General features: G+C 38.9%; 1 protein-coding gene across 10 annotated transcripts in view; it reads left to right on the top strand.

Moving 5' to 3' along the window:
* Positions 1 to 23253, top strand: part of FGFR2 (fibroblast growth factor receptor 2) — a 123328-nt gene that overhangs the window by 45485 nt on the left and 54590 nt on the right. For 7 of the 10 annotated variants that reach the window (XM_075131047.1, XM_075131048.1, XM_075131045.1 and 4 more), the window contains exons 3-6: positions 5027 to 5287; positions 6015 to 6089; positions 13296 to 13465; positions 22561 to 22684. In XM_075131047.1, the coding sequence (XP_074987148.1) occupies positions 5027 to 5287; positions 6015 to 6089; positions 13296 to 13465; positions 22561 to 22684 (630 nt within the window). The remainder of the gene's footprint in view (positions 1 to 5026; positions 5288 to 6014; positions 6090 to 13295; positions 13466 to 22560; positions 22685 to 23253) is intronic. The other 3 variants (XM_075131052.1, XM_075131050.1, XM_075131051.1) reach the window with 1 other exon arrangement.

The following is a 23253-nucleotide window of genomic DNA, read 5'->3' on the forward strand; positions in this document are numbered from 1 at the left end:
AGTTCAGTTCCCATTCTTTAATGCCATTTATTTTATAAAGACTTTTGCTTCTGATTGTACTGACATTTTTTAATTTCTTTTTAGAGGAAAAAATTAGTCTCTGCTCTTGTAGGGCTATTCTTGACCGCAGAAGATTTGTGTGTGTGTGTTGTGAGAAGATATTTATAATGGACTGCAGTGTATTTGGGAGATAACGTATGGCAACAGAACAGCTGGAGAAGTCATAGCTATGCCTGGCCTAGGGTTTTTGAAAAAAGATTGGGACATGGATGAGAGCTAGTTGGCTGAAGCTCAATCCAGACAAGACTGAAGGGATTCTGGTAGGTTGGGGGAGGGAAGTGGAAGATGGGGCAAGAATGATCTCCACACTACTAAATTGGGGGTGCCCACCCTCTGTGAACTGTGCTCCTTGGTCTTTACCTGCTGCCTGTTGGTTTCTGGATAGTACTAAAGCTTTTGTTTTTGACCTACAAAGCCCAAGTGGTTTGAGACTTTCAATGCCTTATGAGAGACATAGATTCCAGGGCCAGAAGGGATCACTGTGGTCATCTAGACCGACCTCCATAGAGCCTAGACCATTGGTTCTCAAAGCCGATCCGCTGCTTCGCCGCTTGTTCAGGGAAAGCCCCGGTGCGCCTTCCCGCAGCCCCCATGGGCCTGGAGCAGTGAACCGCGGCCAGTGGGAGCCGCAATCTGCCGAACCTGGGGACGCGGCAGGTAAACAAACCAGTCCGGCGCGCCAGGGGCTTTCCCTGAACAAGCGGCAGACTGGCTTTGAGAACCACTGGCCGAGACAATTCCGAGACCATATCTTTTAGAAAAACATCCAATCTTGATTTTAAAATCCACCATGGCGAATCCACCATGACCCTTGGTAAGTTCTTCCAATGGTTACTTACTTTTGTTAAAAATGTGCACGTTATTTCCAGTCTGAACTCGCCTAGCTTCAACTTCCAGCCAAGTTGGCTCATGTTATACCTTTCTCTGTTAGATTAGCCTTAGGATAGCTACTCTTCCCATCCCATACTGATACAGTCCCCCTCAGTTTAAAAGAGAGGGAGCTGGCAGCAGAGTCTTCTCTGTGAGGGGCTGTCAACTTTGCAACCAGCCTCTCTGAGTCAATACAGCCTGGGTCTTTGTGCTGCAGAGGGTGTTTGGGTATTTACTAAGGCTTTTGAAGTGGAAGAGACTTGACTGGGGGGAGGGGGATATGGCTTTTGTGAAGGTGGAGAGCTTTTTGGGAATCTTTGCTGGGTCTTATTTATTTATTTATTTTTGGGGGTGGGATATGTTAGCTGATAGTTAGTTTGTTTGTAACTACGATATCCACATTCTTAGCTTTTTGTTAATATTTTAATAAATTTAGAAAACATAATAAAATACATATATAAACCTCTTGTTTAGATTGGTCATGCCCTAAATGGAAACGCTGTTTGGAATATAATTGAATTCATAGTAATATGAAAATGAGCTATAGGAATTTCCACAGTCCTCTCTTCTGGCCACTTGGCTCTTAAACAAACAGCATTTACACCATTTGTTCAGGATGGTCAGCTGGCATAAACCATGCTGAGAGACATGGGGGAGGTGGGAAGACACCCAAGCCTGTTTGTCAAACATTTATCCCAGAGGTGCCCAGTTTTGCAAGGGACTCCCCCTTGCTTTTTCTCCTCCTATGTTGTCATTGATGTGTTCACGCACGGGCACTTCTTTTCCCATCTGACATTAAAATAATGATGTCACTGTCAGCAGATGATTGACATGAATGTAAAAGAAAGGGAGTCTTTTTTTTAAGAATTAAGAATGGAACTGAAGTTTGAAATCCTTTAAAAAAAATTTTTTTTTGAGGGTGGAAGGACAGATGATAGTTACATTGCTTAATGCACCACTGGAGGCGCTCAGATACCACGGTGATGGGGCGATATAAGAACCCGAGTACTAAAAGATACAAAGAGTGTTTGGCTGCATTGTCTTCCACCCCCGATTGAGTAAATTGTCAACTTACAAACTCAGCCTTAGGGGCCAAATTGGACTCCCAACCTGTGGAGCTTTGTTGAAGGGAGGTGCCACCCTCTGCAATTGTAAAAATCTCCTTGATGGTGAGGAGTCATAGCCTTGCCTTTTCCTCACCCCTTTTGGGGTGCCAAATGTCTGGTAGTACTGAGCAGCCCTTGTGCTTGGGGGAACCACAAAGGTTGCATCTGAGGCAAACCCCAGGATGCAGGCACAAGAGAAGCCAGAGATCCTTGGACATCCATCTGAGGTTGGGTTGCAGAAACAGCCCCAGTGTGGGCCTAAGGTCCAGCATTAACTGGGTTACACAGTGTGTGTGTGTGCAGAAATTGGCCCTGTATTCCTTGCTGTAAATCTCATCTGAGTGTAAAAATATTTATTAACTGGGCGCAGAGTACTTGGAGAGGAGGGTAATTTTGTAGAGTACTGTAGTTGGCGGGATCAGTTGAAACCTGTTGACCTTTGACTATGAAACTATTGGACAGGATAGTGCTTCAGTGTCCCACCTGTTCGCGTTTGGGCACCAATTCAACACCCAGACTGGAAAAGTTTTATTGGCAAACATTATAAAAAGTGGTTCCAGAGTAGCAGCCATGTTAGTCTGTATTCGCAAAAAGAAAAGGAGTACTTGTGGCACCTTAGAGACTAACAAATTTATTTGAGCATAAGCTTTCGTGAACTACAGCTCACTTCATTATAAAAAGTGGTGGTCTTAAGTGCTGCTAGAAACACAAAGCCTTAACTGAAATAGCTCACTCCTTCCAAACATTGGTTATTTCCTGACAACTCTTGGTGCTATACCTTCCTGCAGATGATATTAATAGAGAATAATGTACTAGGTCAAGGATTACTAATTTGTACAGATCAGTATATGAGTTGTCCATTCTTTGTTGGCTTACTAGTAATTTTTCTTTTAGAGCTGTGGTTAAATATGACTTTTGACTTGTGCTGAAAGATTAAGTAGGATAGCCATTTAAAAAGAATTCATTTAGGGATGGAGTTTGAATATGGTTTATCTTTCACGGCATGTAATCACAGTTGGAGTAATCTGTATGTGGAGACATTGCAATGGGATCCAGAGGGCCCTGTCTGTTTGCTTTCTTGAACTGTTCAGTATAAAGCCCCTTATAACAGTGAATGGGAGGGCTGAATAAAGTTATCAACACCTATATTGGCATTTTAAAAATTTAAACAAAGTCATTTTTAAAGACATCTGTAAATTGTTGGCATAGAGTAATTCTGTAAAACAAATTTACTCTGAAGATAGAGCCCACTACAGAAGCTACAGAGAAGTCTGTCAACTCTTGTACTGCAAAGTAAATTTGTCATCTTGTTTGTTTTGCAATTTCAGGTAACTTAAAAAAAATCTTTGGCAGCAGGATATGAGTTTTCTTGGGTTTACTCTTTACTGATATGAAATATATGTAGAAACCACTTGTCCTCCATCTGGAGATCACTTTTGAAATAGCACTATTTGGTGCACTATGTTTAACTTGTATAATGGATCAATGGAATTCTTAACATGCCAGCAAGACTAAGGTGGATGAGGTAAAATGAGTTTGTAAAAAGTGTCAAGTTGTATTATAGCTCTTTGAAGACTTTGGCTAGAGAATGTTGTTCCCAGAAGTAAGAGTTGACATCGCCTATTTTAAGATGATGCTTGGCTCCCAACAACACAATATGTATATTTTATTTATACATATACACATAGGCATAGTTGGTGTCTCCATGTTGAAGGATATTTGTTGGGGTTCTTAGGAGCTGGAGAGCAGCTGCTCCACATGACACACCCTCCTCAGTACCCATGATTCTCCCCTTCTTTGCTCCCTGTTCCACTCTGGAGAAAGGGAGGAGGAGTACAAGTGTGGAGGAGAGTAGACTGTGGCTACATAACTGCTTCTGAGAGGAACCCATGAGTACAGAGGGACCAAATTCCTTCATACAATGAAGCCTAGGGCTTTGTGGGGTTTCTAACTTTCATGCTCCATGTCTCACAAGGACAGGAATCTGTCCCACTTGAGGTAACTGTGAAGTGAATTTCCAGTGTTCTTTTGGGTTTTATTTTGGGAGAGGATGATTTCGGTCATATAAATATAGAAAAACTTAATTTGAATACCAAATTTGTTTGAGAAAACAGCTGCTGAAGTTCTTGTGAATATCCTGATACAGTAAGGGAACAGAAGGGTGAACTGTCTCATCTTGAGTTTGAAAGTTTCACTCACATGTCAGTAGGTGTTTACATTCTACTCAGGAGAGAGTGTGAAATAAGAAAGGGAGAGAACCAATTCAATGGAAAAAAAGACTGTAAGTTGGAGCAGAGAGTGGGCAGTATGGAAAACAAATATAGAAAGTTTGAAAAAGGAGCAGAGAGGTGCCAGAGAGAGGGGATAAATTAGTCGTATATACTGTGTATAAGCAATGGATTTATGCCAGCTTAGATTTGTTCTTGTATCCCCTTAACCTCTCAGGGAGAAAAATGTTTTGTTTTCTATTTCTAAAATGAATTTCTCTTGGTGAAAAATATCCATTCATTTAAGTACAGGGATGAAATAAATGTTCTAAATTTTGAATGAGTTTTGTGAGTCATCCCCCCTCCCCAAAATTGCTTTGAGATCCTCAGAATCTCAGACTCAGTGACATTCCCCTGACCAGAATTAGAATATTTTGTAGGCAGCTTTTGGTTAACATACAATAAGAATGTTACAGGGTTAATATACAATAATAAGCAGTTATGTGTGATGTGCCTCTTCATAATCATATGCAAAACTATCCCAATGAAGAAAGGAAGGACCACTGCTGCTTTGGCAGGGACTTTCTTTGTGGTTTACTTTTTACAAGTAAAATGTGCTCCATAACTGCATGCCTTTCAATTTTATAAAGGCTGGGAGAATTTGATCATGAAACATTTTCTTAACATAACTTAATTTCTGTGGATGAAAGGGGCCTTTACTAACTTTTGTTGGCAATTCTCTCCTTTCCCTTTTTATTTTTCCTCCTTCCTTCCACTTTGCAGAGCCACCAACCAAATACCAAATCTCTCAACCAGATGTGTACTCAGCACTTCCAGGAGATCCACTTAAGTTGCGTTGTCAGTTGAAAGATGCCATCATTTGGACTAAAGATGGGGTCCAGTTGGGGCCCAATAATAGAACAGTGATTAGTGGGGAATACTTGCAAATTAAAGATGCTGCACCCAGAGATTCGGGCCTCTATGCTTGCACTGCTGTTAGGACTACAGAAAGTGATACTCTATACTTCATTGTAAATATTACAGGTGAGTGAGCTGAACACAGATCTTGCACGTAGTAGCAATTTTCAGTGTTAGAAGTGTGATATAAAACTACATTCTGTTCTAATTTGAAGAAGTCCAGTGAGACGTAAAGTAGGATACACAGAATAGCCTTTCATATCGTGAAGTTTCTAATATTTTCCCCTTGAGCCAGATCCTGAACAGGTGTAAATTGGCATAACACTTCATTTACTTCAATGGACCTATGCTGATTTACACCAGCTGAAGATGTGACCCTTTGCTTTATGTGTAAATTACTGGATTATACAAGTGACCACAATGATAAAACAGGCTGTGTAATGTATTTAAATGATATGATTTTCATATGAGAAATATAAGCATATCCTAGAACCAACCACACAGTTCTGCATGTTGCTGTATTACCTGCATGCTACAGTCTGCTAGTGACAAATCATTCCTGAGACAATTAGAGCTCTTAAGAAGAAAAGAATCATAACTGGAAAGAAATAGATTTTCCGTAGTTAGCAACATTGCTTTGAAATCTCTATAGCAATTTCAGGATTATTACCCAGTTTTAGTAGGTTTTGTAAGACTCGTACACATTTTATGATTGGGTTTGCTACTCATTTAACTTTGGCACATTTAAAGAAATCTAATCCAGATGTACCTTGTTTAGGTGTTCTAAAGTGTAGGAAATTGCATGTGCTACAAAATGCATTGTATAAAAGATATGATCATCTTTAATATGCAGATGCTCTTTCATCTGGAGATGATGAAGATGACAATGACGGCTCAGAGGATTTTGTGAATGACAACAACCATATGAGTAAGTAACAGCCGACTGCTAGAGGTGACTGGCGGGATCCATGTGGAAAGTAGTTGCTTTCTAACCTTTCGCACTGTCAACTCCTTGGCTTCTTGGCTCTTAAATGCATGTGATATCAAATAGCAATAACTTTTCCCAACTGTTTTCTCTGTGTAATTTATTTCATGACTCTGGAACATGAAAATAAACTAACATTGTTGCATACCCAGTTTGTTTTACTGGTCTGTTCTTTCTATCTTAGTTTATCTTTAACTTTTTAGTAGTTTTCCTTCTTCTTAAATTAAAGTTAACCATTGTTGTGTTATGGAGTCCAATTTATAAACGATCATCCCCTTTCACTTTCTGCTTTTGTGTCTGATTTGAAGTTTAACTAAAGAAAAATAATCTGTTTGAGAATGAGTTAATTAAAAGGTGGTTTGGAACTATTTTTAACTGAACCTTATTGGACCAAATCTGCAGCCTTTACGCAGGCAGAAATTCTACTGGAGACAATTAATGGATTTAGAGACAATGGGATTTATTCCTGGAGTGAAAGCTGCAGGATTTGATCCCATGGAAAGCACTTTCTCTAATTAGTAGTCCAACTAAACATGAACATTTATGATACTCAGTTAATGTGAAAGTGGATTAAAAGAATCTGAAACCTATGTGGACATTAAAATTCCTTCCCTTTTGGTTATTTATAGAGTTATTAATATGGCCTGAATGGATCAATCACTAGGAAGAAAAGTGTATTCATATTGATTTCTTAGGTGGCTCAATGAAATTATTATTAAACCCCTGTGGATTACTAGTGGTGTGCCATTGTGCACACTTTTGTAGTATCACTGACTTAAGGAACATAGACTACTACATTTCACATTAGCTTACTTAGACATCATGCATTAGAGAGGTCACAGTGTTACAGTATGTAGCAGTCAAGTAGTACATTCATTCTTCAGGCTGCTTTGTAATTAGCTCTTGTTTGGCATATAATACGTAGCTGAAACATACGTTCAAATGATTTAAGTACCAGTGTTGTTCAACTGTACTAGAGATACTGCTGTATATAACTGCCTCTGTTCTGACAATGTGAAATGTTAGATGCTATTTAAATTACATAAGTTCTTAGTTGACTGGCCCCTGCCATCTGTTAGTGAGATTAACACAGTCTGATTCACAGGTGCATCTTAAAGTGGCTTAGATTAAGCAGCTCTAGGCTGCATTGATAAAGGAATGTGGTGGCAAGGATAATTGACAAGTTTGGAAAAGAGATATTTCCTTTAAAAACAGAGTTTCATAGTCAAAGCTGGTGAATATAGCAAATGCACATGAGGGCATAATTCCGTGTTGCATGTTTTAGGGAACATCCATATTTAAATTCCCATTTTCAAGTTTGTTTTACACTTGCTGAAATGATTTTGTGGCATTTTTTAAGAAGTTAGTCAATATGGTGGAGCTTCTGAACCACACTAATAACTGTGCATGAGACGCTGTGATGGAATGAATTTTGTGAGTGACTAAAGTGAGCAAAGAGGAAAAGTCCAGATTGCTGCCTCACAAAAGAGCTTTGTTTGCTTATTTAACAAGTTGAATTTACTACTATTTATTTATATGTCCTGTAGTGTATTTTGCCACAGTAAATGACATTCTTGTAATATGAGTCTTCATTGTAGGCCACTGCTAACTCTTTGCTGAGAAGAGGGTGAAAGATGGATGATCTGAGTGTGTCCAGATTAGCAAGGTTCATTTGCATTCTTGCTGCTCAAAATGACACTGATGATGTAACCTTAGACTTTGCATATTCAAAACTCATTTTATGTAGCAAAATAAAAGTTTGTTAAATTTTTTGGTGTAAACACAAAAAACCAGAATCTCTGATAAGAAAGACAACTGTAAGAGTTCTCTTTAATAAGGCTTTCACGAACTGCTCTGCCTGCCTGCAAATGGAAGCCCGAGAAAGACACTTTTTTCCTAGATTGTCTTCCTGGTTCTTGCAAGGGTGGGGAAGGAAATGGCTGCAGAGCTTTCTCAGAAAACCAAACCTTGGCATGCTCAATCCTGGATGTTTAGAAATAAAGCAAACATTTTGTGTGGTTTTATTCACTACTTTTTAAAAATGTCTTTTAAAATACTATTTAGACATTTCTTTGGTTACAAATATATTTTTTGTGGCCAAAGTTTTCAGATGAAGGCACCTCAGTCTGTAGGTAAATGCAGTCTTCTTTCAAAAGTGCCAAGAACACACAACTCCCCGGGAAGTTCATGGGTGCCGTAAGTGCTCAGCAGCTTTGAAACCAGGCTGCTTTTATTTAGGTGACTAAATATGAATTTAGGAGCCTAAATCTAAGCAACTAAGTTTGATCATTTTGGCCTATGTGCATTTTTTAAGTGACGGGCATACACAGCATATATCATTCTGTATTTGGTTTCCTTACATGTTGCCAGATATTTGAACGGTCAGAAAACAGTATCCTGAATGGGTTTCTATTGCTTCCAGCTTTTGTTTAAGGGATTAGTGGTGCTGGGCTGAATGTACTAGAAAATAAAATCCTCTCTCCACGGAATAGCTTTGGTGGCAGTTCAAGCTTCCCCATCACGGACCTGACAATCTGCCTCCATCCTGGTTTTGAGGGCCACCTCTAGGGGCTACAAGGCTATTGGTCACGAATGCTGATTCAGGGCTCAATCTTGCAAGTCACAGAATGCCTCCTACATGGTGCTGAGCATCCTCAGCTTCTCTTGGCCTCAACGGGAGTGCATTGCCACCATTTGCTGATTGGTCACACCATAATTAATATACCACTGACATCAATGGGAGTTGATGGGTGGTCAGCAACTTGAAGGATTGTTTTAGCTGTTTGTGCTCATTGCTGAGAATTCTGACATGAGTATCCGTTGTGATGATTTGTGTGATATGGACGCTTGTTCACGAATAACTGGACTGAGGCCACCAACTGTAATTTCACATGGGCCACTGAATGACCATCAGGCAGGTCACTTCTAACTTGGACTGAATTCTAATATATGAAAGGCAGCATATCCAAACTTAGTCCTGTGACCATCCAGTTCCTCGCTCTCTCCATCTCCTTTTAAACCATTTCTTTTCAGTTAAATAAATGTATATTGGCATTAGGAGTGTTTGTTTTAAAACAACCTGTATTTGAACCCTAAGTCTTCCTTTTGAAACTCGAAGACTATCCAGAAGCATAAGCTATATAGTTATAAGCTATGTCTGTCTATAGGGTGATAAGTGATAAAAAGGTGCAAACGAATCAAACTGCAGAGAACGGAAACCCTCTCAAGGGAGCAGCCAAAACTGGATGTCAAGTAGAAGTGGTCTTTAAGTAAAGGTCAAATTCAGTTGTACTGGAAACCTTCGGGATACTTTGATGTGGTCACTTAAAGCAGGGTGTTGCCTGCTGGAGGTGGTTCTCAGTCAAGCTTCAGTGCAGTTGACATCTTTTACATTTGTGTTTATTGAATACTTTTTGTAGGACTTTGTAAATCCTGAAGCAAAATGGTCCTCTGCATTGTCTAATTTCAAGTTTGCATGTTCGGGATTTTCCTGATTAGTTTTAATTTGTCTGTAGTCAAGGGCAGAGGAGGTCAGCAGAATATTTTCTTAGCTAACGTGAATTCTAAAAGTAATCAGTAATTCTCACCAGTTTATCTAGTACTTATGCTGTTACTGTACTGTGAACGTTAAACTGATGTACTATCTGTATACATTTAAGTGTCTAGTTAGTTAGCAAAGATAGTATGTGATCAGTATCGCTCATAAAAAGATCCTGCAGAAGTATTAACATGTATTGATTCTTGGTTTTAGTAGATCTGGTAAAAGTTATTTTTCCGTAAGCCAATAAAAAGCACTATTGGTCAGAAGTTCATCTAGAAAGGAAGAAAACCTTCCTTGTTTTTCTTTGATACTTTCTTCTCCTTAATAAACCAAAATAATATGAAGATGGGTATTACAGGTCTGTGCTGCTGTTTTTCTTTTTATTTCTGTTTAAAAAACAAATGGTATGTTGCTAAAATATCTCTCAATGATTGTCTAAGGAAATACCATAAGGCCCTTTGAAGGACTGATTATTAACACAAAATTATATGTTTTAGCCCAGTAGAAATATACTAGTTAACTAGAAATCTAATTGCACAAACCGGCATTGTTTTGGGGATCCTTCTTCCAACTAAGGTCTGGATCCTGATTGTCTTGGTTCCACTGTGCTGGGAGGAATATTCTGCAGACAAGCCTCCCAGGAGGACTCAGTCCAGTCCTGTAAATTGTGGAGCAGTTTCCTTCAAGACAATGTGGAATGGGGTGGGGGTCTGCAATTATGGGGTTCCATTGGGTAGCTGCAAACTTCGTGCACACACAAAAACACACACACTCTCACAGTGTATGCTTGAGTCAGTGCATGCAGTGGACATGACTACAGCCCATGTGTTATCGTTAGGCTTGGCAGAATTTGATTTTTCTTTTTGATAATTTTGATGGACCATAGTAATGTTTATTTTGAAGCTTTTTCTTTTTTATAGATTTTAAAATGTTCACAGTTGCAGAAATTATGGGGTAGGGTGGAGTGTCACACAATAATTATTTAATGACAATAGACACTGTAGTTCAAACACTCAAAGCTTTACAATTGTTAAAACACAAATTTTGAACATCAAAAAATACAAAGTAAATATCCTTAAAACAAACTCTAATAAACTCTCCGGCAGCATTTTTCTTACCTTGCTTATTTTTAAAAGTTGATTATTTTTGATGGAAATACCTTTTTCATAGGTTTGTGTGTGTGAAATCAATGCTTCCTGCCATTTACCAATAAGAATTGAATCCTTCCAAGTCTACTTAAGGTATTTGCTGGGTGGGTGCTACACACATGGTAGGAAGGATTGCGTACACTCAGCTCTTTGTAGGTACTCCGATATCTCAGTGAGGAGCCCTGAATAAATAAATGGCCAAGTGGGTAAGTAGATTGCTTGTAAAAATCAAGTTTAATCTGACTTCAGGAATCATGGATTTGGCCCAGTGAGCATATCTGTTTGATCACATTGTACTACCTTATTGAATATGTTTAATGGTGCAGAGAAAATATTCTTATGCATTAGTACTTTAATGTAATTCTCCCTTTGCTTGATGTAGTTTTAATGTAATTCACTTTTTGCTAAATGAAGTAAATTCCTTTGGTCTTACTACTTTAATTTCCCTTACACACCAAAGGTTCCTTCAATAAATACTGTTTTTAGCTGATAATTTTAATGGTGTTTTCCTCTGCATCTTTGTTCACTTCGGATCATTTAGCAATTTCTTGGTCCTGCAGTTTAATTCCAAATACTTACAAGTTACCTAATTTTATGTTTCAACTTCATGTGCAAATTTACTTTGCTTTTCTAGTTCATTAATTTTAACACTAATTGCTTCTTCAGGCTAAAAACCCCCACTTATCGTATCCAGCATCATTTAAGACTTGCTTTTGGAATGTTTTTCTTTATGGAGGAGAGGTTGTTAAAGAACTTATTCCTGTATTTCTGTCCAGCTGTATTTTTATTTTGAGGGGGGAGAGGTCACAGGATTTCTGAGTTTTTACCAATTGTAAGAAGTGCTATAAATATTTGAAGAACGGAAGAGTTTATTTATAGTGGAGTGCTAGACTGCTAATGAAGGAAATGAAACATGGCTGGGAGAAGTGCAGTTATTTTTCTAGACCCCTTTAGTCCTAAAAATTCCATGCTAATCTGATTGATTTCAGGAAGAAGCCATTGTAAAATAAAGTAATATTTCTTACTCTTAAAGAGATCTTGATTTTTTTAAAGCAGGTAAGGTGGCTTAATTAAAACTGTTATGAAATCACCATGCAGTTTAGCCCAAGTAGTGTACACTCTGCTTGAGAGGACTAGATCTCGTATAGTAGGTATGTTAGGGCAGTCCAAAATTGAGTTGAACTGACAAAGTGTGCGGGGAAACTGGTACTGTGTATGGCTCATATAGTTAGTGCTAATAGACCCCCATGAGTCATGGGCATCAGCTATTATCTATCTCTATTTATCTACACGTGTGTTAGGGTGACCAGATGTCCCGATTTTATAGGGACAGTCCCGATTTTTGGGTCTTTTTCTTATATAAGCTCCTATTACCCCCCACCCCCCCGTCCTGATTTTTCAAATTTGCTGTCTGGTCATTCTAACGTGTACGTGTGTGTGTGAATATATGTAATTTTTTTTTCCAAACTCGGCATTCACTGGGTAAAAACAGACTGGTTTCAATTCTTTTTATCACAGTTTATGATTTTCATACATGACATATTAAGGGCCCAGTTTTTAGACACCAGAAGCACACGTGCGCGCACGCACACACATCACATTAATCTACGTGTGTGAGCACTGACCATAACTACAGATGGAAATGGGTATCTGGAGGTCTAAACATCCATTTGAGTGCAGTAATGATAATCATCCATGTAAGTGTAGGCTCACAGATATGTGATCATTTTTGTACAACCACCTTGGGCTTTTCTATCCACTGAAGTTTTGGTTTGAAGGATCTTGACGAACACATAACAGCGAAGAAATCCAAAGGTTGCAACTTTGCCCTTGTATCATCAATTTTTTTTTAATCAGATAACCTTTAACACAGATGCTGCCAAATTCTCCGCCCCTTCCCCCCCCACCAAAAAAACCCCCCATGTCCTGATGAGAAAGCACGAAATACAATTTTGCTGACTTGAGTTTGGCTCTCCTCCAAATCTATGTTGAGACCACCACTCTGCAAATCGTATATGACGGAGTGTTCTTGGGCAGGGTCTGCCTCTTGCTGTTGGTGTACTTGACTCATTTGGCCACCCGCATCTTCTCAGATAATTCATATTTCCAACATGGGATGTACTGTTCACTGAGCTGTGCCCAGTCAAAATGCCTATGCAAAAATGAACTGAGTCCAAATTTGCCCCTTGGCATGTAATATCTCCCACTTTTTAGATCCTTGTAACTTCTGAGACTCGGTGAAATAAATTAAGGGTATAGTTCGCTTAACCATAGAGAGTCAGCAGCAGAACTGTGATTAGAACGCAGAAGCATGTGACCCTAGTTTTGTGCTAACTCTAAACTACATTGTCTGTCTCCCACAGACAATTCATGCAAAACCAAGAGTGAAACTTTCTAGAAGTGGGAAGGGAGCTCAGAACAGTAGATACTTATTTTTGAATATTTATTTTTTGGAAACAGGAGCGCCCTACTGGACACACACTGACAAAATGGAGAAAAGATTACATGCAGTCCCAGCAGCTAACACAGTCAAATTTCGTTGCCCGGCTATGGGAAACCCAACACCAACCATGCGATGGTTAAAGAATGGAAAAGAATTTAAACAAGAGCATCGCATTGGTGGATACAAGGTAAGATTACTTTTTATTATATTTCTATTTCTCATCTGCAGTATGGGTCTGATCCAAGCCTATTAAAGTCAATCGAAAGGCTCTCAAAGGACTTTGGATCAGGCTTAGAATCACAAAAAGGCTTCTAAAGAAAATAAGTTCATCTTGCCTTTCTTCTGTCTATTTTGGCCATTATTGAGCTTGCAAGCTGAGTTTTATACCTTTTTTTTTTTTTTAAACAGATTCAGTCTCAGAGAATATAAATATATTTGAAGATACTTTTGAGGGCTAATTTGAAAAACTAAGAGAAAAATAACTTTACAAAACATGTTTTTTACAGATCAGATCTTAGCAGCCCAAGCTTTCAGCTCTAGTATCCTGGAATATTCAGTTGCATTGTTAAATACAACAATCTACATTGGTGATTACAGAGGTTTAATGAACGAAGGGTCGGAAGTCAAAAGTTATTATTTTCTATGGAGTTTATGGTCTGTGAAACTGAAATGGGAAGCAGAGTTTGAGGGAAAGTAACAGCAATTACTGACTTACTTACAAGGCTTTGTTTGAATTTTAAATAGTTCAAGATCAGAAGCTTCAGTCTCAACTCGTAGTTACTGATTAAAAGGGAGGTTTAGGGGACCAGCTAGTTTACTGGTATAGTGCACTAACCTTTAACCTCTGGAGTAGGTCAGATCAGAAGTCAGAATTTGGTCACTGTACCCTAGCCTTTGTTGAACATGAATTTGTTCATACACCGGATTGAACGTGTTTGATGGTAAGTGTCTGCACAAGAATCATAATTTCCACCTTGCCCCACAGCTCCAGGCCAGCTCTAATCCAGCCTGGCATCTGCCACAGCCATGCGGCCACTGACTTCCTCAGACACTTCTAGAAATCCCACCAAGGGAGAAGAGTTTTCAGACATGTGCAGGAGGCAGTAGTATAAATTATGGTAGAATCCCTGTCTCCTTCCACTCCCACTGATTCTCCATACTGGGACCACACAATAGGGTCTCTCTAAGGAATAGGGCGGATCATGGCATATGCCTTTAGCTTTTCTCTTTTCTCCCACAAAAAAACCCCCAACTTTTTTGTGGCCGTGAGCATGCAGAAGTTAGTGGTAAAGCTCCTATTGACTTATTACAGTGGAAGACAAGACCAAAAAAAAAAAAAAAAAAAAGTTGTGATCTGCACATATAAGCAAATGGGAGCATAGAGGAAGCCTTCATTATGGGTGTATTGACAGGTAGACTTCTGTAAGGAGTTCACTCATCCTTAGCACAGTCTGTATCCAACTCGTGTCAGCATCTCCAGAAAAGCTCCTGAAAATGGCTTTGGTAAGGAAATGTCTTCATGGATGCAAAGACTTTCTTGAGCATCTAATTAGATTGCTTCATATTTCTCGCATTGAGAAGTGAATATATTGATTTTGAGTCGTAAAACTTCTAAATTCAGTTTCATTTATGAAATGTAGTGTAAATAAGCATACATATATAATAATGCCAAGGAATGTGGCAAATACTTGTTTCACTTCCTCAAGTTTTTTCCTCTGAATTCATCATTTAAGATATTTTTCCCTTAGCCTTTTGTCCTGGCATTTCATCTTTCTCCCACTTTGTGCCGGACACTGTAGCACTTTTTATTTGAAGATCCCAAAGTGCTTTCACACACCTGAAATAACTGAGAGAAATTAAGTTACGTGCTCAAGGTGACACACTGAGTTAGAGGCAGAGCCCAGACTAGACTACAAGAGCCCCAATGCCCAGCTCTCTGCTCTAAGCCTGCTGCTGCACTGCTTCCCTACTCAGATTGATGTAATCTTATTACTGCTTTACAGGCTAAAAAATTAAGGTGCCTTGTCTTGAAATGCCCTGCTGTAGCAAGCACGCATATTGCCTTTCCTGCTGTTGAGTCAGATCATCCCTATTGCAAAAATTTGTTTCCCGGGGCTAAGGAAGCCAGATTCTAGGCTCCCCTTTGTCTTTTCTACCCAGATTTACTGTAGAAGGTGTCAGTTTTTCCAATATTTGCATTTCTACAGAGCTAACTCCCAGCAAATTTCCCTAAACAAACATTATTTCTTCAAGGGTTTTCAATCTGATTTGCTTGCTCCATAAATTACTGTTCCTTATTAGTGTACACTTGGCAACACCGTCTGTCTTTTATAGTACTGTAGTGTGTTAATGAATTGGCTACAATTCGGTGGTTTCGTAGAGTTGTTAGAAAAATGAAGCCAACTGAGAAACCATTAATCCTGTCTCGGAGCATAACAGTAGCTGTTTTTTAGCACTAACGTTGCCTTTGTTTGAACACTTTGCACCGTCTGAGGGGGGGAAACACAGATATCTAGCTGAAAAATATTAAGTGGGGTTAATTAAATTTTGATCATGTGTGTAAAAATATATGTAAAAAATGCATATATGCCACCCACCCACACAAATCACAAACACATATTCCTGAAGCTGATGTAAGACAAAATTAAGTATATTCCTATAACCCTAAATCATAAAATATCCTACACATTTTAAGATTAACAGATGAAAAAAGCGTGTGGTATTATGATTTCTCATAGCAAGCATATATCAAATAAATGCCTCTAGAACATTTCATATTTATCATTGTCCTTCAGTAAGCAGTCTTCCTACTTGCCATAATTACCTTTAGCCTAGATCAGGGATCGGCAACCTTTGGCACATGGCCCACCAGGATAAGCCCTCTGGCAGGCCTGGCCAGTTTGTTTACCTGCCGCGTCCGCAGGTTCGGCCGATCTCAGTTCCCACTGGCTGCGGTTCGCTGCTCCAGGCCAATGGTGGCTGCGGGAAGTGGCGGCCAGCACATCCCTCAGCCCTTGCCCAGCCCCCCAGGGGACTTACCCTGGTGGGACACATGCCAAAGGTTGCCGATCCCTGGCCTAGATTATGACAGTGGTCCTAGTAAGCAGAGTAAATTGTGCTCAGAGAGCGTGTTACAGAATGAAGCCCAAGTTGATTTTTGGGAGGTGTTTCACGTTTATTCAAAATAATTCCTCGGGTCAGAAAAACTTTGCGTCTACTAACCAATAAGGCGTGGTATGCATTTTGCAACCTCAGTTAAGTAGGGAAGGAAGACATTTTAGAAATGACTAATTTTTTTTCTATTGCACTATATTCAACCAGGCATGGCAGCATCTTGTGCTGACTTTTATAAATTGGATTGTATGTGAAGTCTTTCTGGGGCTAAAGTATGAAAAAGCTTCCTGCTGTAGAATTTCATACTCAAGGTATTCAGAAAGACTTAACTGATCTAGAATGGTTAGAAGAGAACGTCTGCATCCACCATTGCTACTTGACATGACAGTCTGTGCTTTTTTCTTCTGACAGAGCCAATAATCTACACAGATATAAAGAGCAAACAAGAGGAAGGAAAATGTAAAATTGTTTACTGATACTCCATTCCTCCCCACATGCTTCTTTTTCCTCCCCTCTTGAGCTAAGGAATCTATTCTTTTTTCTTTTTGTTCTCGTTATCACAATCAGATAGCAGTACCCAGTACTTTGTTCATTTGAGGTGTGTGGTGAGTCAGTTTTCACTCAGGTATGATAGCAGAATGGGTATCTGTGAAGGGAGGTAGGCTCCAGAAGGGAATTCCTCCACAGTGAGTAACTTTGCTTTTTAACCCCTGGAAATATAACCTTTTATGGTTTTTGTGATATACTCAGAGTTCATATATCAAAGTAAAATGGCCCCTTACTTACCTTTCCAAGCCTTTTTGATCCCCCGTGTCCCCTCTAACATGACTATGGTATTTGCTAGGTCATTTGAAGAGATTTTGTAATTTCTCAGTGTGTACTTTAAAAAGAAAATATACTCTCTGTGAGATCACAGGACCCTTTACTTTTCTGTACGCCACCCAGAAAGCAAATTTACTTCTATCTGTTGTTACTGTTTAAGTATTAACAGGTGTTTGTTTCCACATCTGCGTTTTGATAAACTCCATCACCACAGCCCTTTTCACACATTTAAATTCAGCTTGGGTAAATATAGGATTAACAAATAGTTTTGAATCTATAAGAACTGTAAGAATATATACTTTTTGCATGTACCTTTTTGCCCTAGCTCTGTGGAACTGAGTATCCGCAGCAGGGAAATTGTAAAATACTTTCAGTCTGTACTACTTGATGCATGACTAGTCGATCTATTTCTGATAGAGCCATGCTAGTAAATTTCAGGGTTTTGGTTCAGACTCCCATTTAATATTTACATTGTATTATGTTTTTAATCTGTGTATCTGAAACCCCATCAATTTTGGAAGGGTTTAGAATCCCAGTCCAAAACCTAAGTTGCTGACTGGACGTCGTCTTTATAATGGGGGCAAACCAAATCCCCAGATCTGAACACTGGGGAGGGGTAAAGTGCTTTGAAATCTGGATCTGAATTTTGTGGCTTTGGTACTAGTCTGAATTCACATCCTGTATGTGGAGGTAAAGAGACACAATATGTTTCAGCAATTTAGCTGATACCTGGAACTCTTTGAGGGGCTAAAAAAAATTTATGCTAATGAATCATCTCAGTTATATGTTACCGCTAGTCATGGAAGGGGTTGTTATTAGAACTTGGCAAAAACCTATTGCGGGAGCAAGTTTACTTTCTTAAAAAAAAAATTAAAACAGAACATTTGCCTGTTTTCTCAGTCTGGCAAGCATAGTGCAAGTGTAATGAAAAATATAGGGCTTGTCTTTGTGAACAATTTAAATTGTGTAGTCACAACTGTTGTCTTTTCTCTCCTCTGTTTAGTTTCTCTGCCCAATACTTTCAGGGGAAGATAAGCAACTTAAATGATGCTTTCATTGTTTTAGGGCTCAGTGCTCATTTTTCCACCCCTCTGTTTCACTCTGATGCACAGCAGTCTGCTTTCATTTTCACCTAGTTACAGCAAACATCCTCTTAATGTTAGGACTGGTCAAACATTTTCTCTCTGTTTTGTTTTTCAGTGGAAAATTGGATTTTTGATTAACCAGTTTTTTTTCTGAAAAATAACTGCTTTCTGCAGAAGATTTTGACTTTTGTTCAATAAACTAAACACCCCCAAACTGAAATGCTTTTGATTCAGAAAGGGTGCTGCAGTGCCTCATGGAAGTTGTAGTTCAGCTGGCTCATGCCTCCTATTCTCCTTTATGGGCTGGATTCGTCAGCCAGACTACATCTCTTATGATGCATCATGACCAGGACCTCCCATGAGGCACCTTAGCAGCACGGCTGAATTGAAGTTTTTTATTTTAATTTTTTTGCTGAAAAGTCAATGTTTTCTCTCTCTCTCTCTCTGTGGGGGAATCCGATTTTCTAACCAGCTCTACTTAATATTACTTTTGGTTCTATCAGCATTGAAGCAGTTTATATTTCCTATTAGCGTAAAGGTGAATTTGTATGGTTTTGATATGGTGCCTTGTGAGATTCTATTTTAAAAAATTGAAGCGGTTGTAATAGGGTTACTAGGACATGAATCAAAAACTTGCTGACAGACTAAGCAAAAATAGCACTTCACTGAATAGACTGCTACTGGGGGACATGCAAGGGTCAGTGTTGGATCCTAGTTTCATTAACGGTATTGCAGAGACAATAGAAAAAAATGGCAGCTGTTGTTAAGGTAAGGGGAGCTGTAAACACCTGAGCATAGAAAGAAAATAAATGCAACCTGGAAAAATGCAAGGTGGTATATTTGGAGGGAAAATACTGCAAAGCATGGCTATAAAATGAATAGATGATGCTTGGAAAGCAAAAATACCAAGATAAAACTAAACTGAGTGGTGGATTGTAAATTATAGAGATCAGCTCGCAATAAGGTCTGGTGGCAAAACATTACAGGCCAGGCTGTGATAATCCTTCTGTATACAGCTGCAATTCCAGAGTGTTTGGAATATTGCATGCCCTTTGGGGAGCCCCGGGTCAAGAAAAGGCCTTGACAAACTGGACAGAGTGAAGGACAGTAAAGCTGGTTAGTCTTGGTGAGGTGTGCATATGCTGAAATAACTTGAAGGGACTCAACCTGAAAGAGAGCTTTAGGTTGGTATCACTAGAAATAGTAGGGCGATAATGGACAAGGAAATATTGAGGGCGGACAGTTAATAAAAAAAAAAGAAAAAGAAAAAGGGTTTCCCTAGCTAAAGATTAATGAAGGGTGTATGGAATGTTCTTCCAAAGAGAGTTACTGAATCGTTGTCACTGGAGTTATTCATATTCAGTGGTACAATTCACGCCTGTGAAGGCCAGCACAAGGCCTATGTCCTACATAAGACCCACATTGGCCTGATTTTGACATTTTAAGTGGAAGTTACGTGCTGTTTAGATCTTGACCTGGCCTCCTCCACAGGGGCCAGTTTCATTACCTGGTCCCCTTAGCTCACAGGTTAAATCAGGTTACCTAAGAGTGTGTCAAAATTTTTCACATTCTCCTGTAACAGTGTACAACACTCAGTGACAAATGGTACCACTTCAGAATCATGGCTACATTCTAGGGATGATTATAGTTAACCATTCAGGTCAGTAATCTTCATCAGGAGAAACTTCCGTCAGTGCAGGAAAATAGCTTTCACCATTCCATTTACAACATGGAGGCAGTGAGCCAACAAGATAAATCAAGTTAGCAGCCAAAAATCTGATTTCGTGACAAGATGTCCTAAATGCTTTGGGCATCTACAGCAACTGATTAGTTTAATTTAAAGAAGCTTAAATTGTGTGTCTAATCTGGAGATACAATAGCTCTTCCCCTCTGGGATATGAGAAGATATTTCCACTGTTGCTTTTTTATACTGACATCGGTTACATTCACATTTTAGCTATAAGCCTTATTTTCCTATCAAAAGTTACATAATTGATTTTATTTTCTTCCCAGATTAATTATTTGAGTAGCTGTTTGTTTTGTGGACCCACACTCTGTTTGTCCTGTTTTGATATAATCTAGGCTAAAAATTCTTGGTCTATAATCCTAAATCTTCTAACTTGGAAAGGCAAAAAGCATAGAAAACTTTTTATGTTTCTTCTTCCCAAAAGAGGCCATGAAGCAGTAAAGCATCCAAAATACATGGCAATTGCCACCATTATTTATTGGCAATATGACAATAATAATCTTCCGACCCCAAACACGTAACGTGCAAACTGCTTAGCAGCATAAAAACAGAATACAATAGTTATTTATTATAAACTCTTGATACTATGAAAAATTTGTAAATACTTAGGATAATTTTATAAATATAGAAAAAATTAACAATTTTGCATAGAGCCAGCACAGAGCCTCTAAACCACTTATAGCATAGTAACTGGTGTGTAGGTGTAGCTGCATGTCTGCAAAGGTTTGAAATTCACCTGTAAGGACAAATACTGAGCAGGCTTCATTTTCCATGGTAGTACGCACCAAGAACTTTTCCACTGCACTGGCAGAATAAGCCAGCAGAGAACCAGTGCATGGGCACTCCATGTTCCCTGAACCCTGCGGAGCAGAGCTCCAAGGTAGTTCCGTGCATAGCACAGGTTGTAGGGGGAAATCTGGGCAGGCCCAGCATGTGGTCACTATGTCTATACGTTTTACGAATCCAGAGACCTCAACCCCTACCTGTTTGGGAACAGCAACAGCTGCCTGGATGCATGCCGGTCATCATAAGCGAGGGCTGAAGATGCTGGTCCTGTATTCTGTAGCGTTTCTGAGTGGTATGGTTAGTGTCCAGGCCATTCACATAGGCTTGGACTTTCTTCCAGGATTTGGCCTTTTTAAAGCACATAACCAAAGTGACTATTTCCTGGTAGGTAATAACTAGCTGTGAAGGCACAAGGGCAAGGCCAAGAGTCCTTGACTGAGCTGATAGTTCACTTATATAAAATGCCTGAACTCTGGAGGCCATTGGTGCTGTCACCAACATCAAAGAGCAGAAAGATATAAAGAAAACAAAATACCTTTTCATGTGCTTTAAAGTGCAAAGCTAAACTGTGTGGCTAAACCATGGGTACATTATTGACAACACTAGTCTCTTCCTGACAGATAAAGACCAGTATAATAACCAAAAGGAAAATAGGATTTCATAGATTTTCCCAGATTTTCACTTGAGTCCTTACTAAGCTTCTTTTTTGATGTATAGTATCTGACAGTATTGATGTAACCCCTAAAAGTTATTATAGAACACAAAATTGTGGAAGGGAGAATTCACTGTTTTCCATTTTGCATGATTAAAATCACTCAAATTTGTGTTTACAGCATTTGACTTTTGTAAGCATGGCAGTTCATTGATGAGGCAGGTGTAGGGGGTCCTGGGTAGTGAAGGGCAGACCTTGGATCTAATTTTCATGATATATTTATAGTTCATAGAATTGAACAGAAATTTAATCACTCGACCTAAAAGACAGAAGGTTTTTCAGTTTATCTAACTATGTGTTAATTTCACAATACCACTTTGAGGGTTTTGTTTAATTCCAGCGTAATTTCCTTTTTCATTGCAACATTCAGATGGCCTTATATTTTATATCAGACAGGAATTTTTAGAACCGTTTTCTTGAAAAGATCCTCTGTTGATACAAATTAGATTCCTAGAATAATAGAAGATCTACTTGGGTATTAATGTTGCACTTTTGGTTTTTTTGCTCTATAACAACTCTGTTTCTGGATTGTTAGTTGGCTATAGGGCCTTTGATATCATGGGAAAAATCCAGCCCTGGTTGCTAGAGTGATACAGCCAATACCATCAGATAACTGTTGGAGGCAGATGTGAAATGTCTTGGCAATCTAAATTCAGTTTCTAGTGGACTGGTGTCTACGTCGTAAAACCATAATCCGAACTGGGACTAATTGTGGCACCCTTGTTGTCAGTTGAAACAGAATGGCTGAGGACTGAAGTGCATTGAAGACTATTTTTCCAACTTAAGGGTGAAGTACTTTGGTAAAGGAGGGTGTGGCAGCATTCACTGCTACTGCCTATGCTGTAGCTGCTCTGTGCATAAATAAAGGATTTTGGTCTCCAGACCTGTCAATCCAGCGCTGCCGTGGCTTTTAAAACATTAGTGTAACGGAAAAAAATATCTTCCTTTTATGTGGGAAAGACAAGTACAAAATTGTGCTATCAACTTTTAAAACACTCTTATTGAAATCCTATCAGGTACGAAACCAGCACTGGAGTCTCATTATGGAGAGTGTAGTCCCATCTGACAAAGGAAATTATACTTGTATAGTGGAAAATGAATATGGATCCATCAATCACACATACCACCTAGATGTTGTGGGTGAGTAAAATTCTATCAACTACAAGAAATGTTTTAAATGAATGGCTTAATTTTATTTCTTTGTTTAAAACTAAATTTAATGGATATTTTAAAATTAATTTTTAGGATGATTTCAGGGTTGGATAAAAGAATAACTTCTGTTCTTTGAGGCTATTTCTACTGCCTTGCAACTACAGCAAAACCTCATTGATTCACACACCTTATACATATATTCTCTCTCTCTCACACACACCAGTTTCCTTGTGTCTCAGCAAAGATGTGGTACCTAAGTGTATGAAGTCTCATATTATGAATTCATTATTGTTATACAATATGATACAGTACACTTACAAGTGCATTGTGAAGTGTAAATAATTCAAATCTTACTGCAGTTGTCCGAATTGTCACATGGTTCTCTGAACTACTGTAATTATAGCTGGAAAAAAATCATCCTATAAAGGGTCAAATCCTAATCTCAGTTACACCTGTGTAACTCTGGAGTGTTGGCCTTGAAGTCAGTACAGTTAATCTGGATTTACACTGGTGTAACAGAGATCAGAATTTGGTCTGTGAAGTGCTGATATCATTTA

This window comes from Caretta caretta, chromosome 7, assembly GCF_965140235.1.
Source record: "Caretta caretta isolate rCarCar2 chromosome 7, rCarCar1.hap1, whole genome shotgun sequence".
NCBI lineage: Eukaryota > Metazoa > Chordata > Testudines > Cheloniidae > Caretta > Caretta caretta.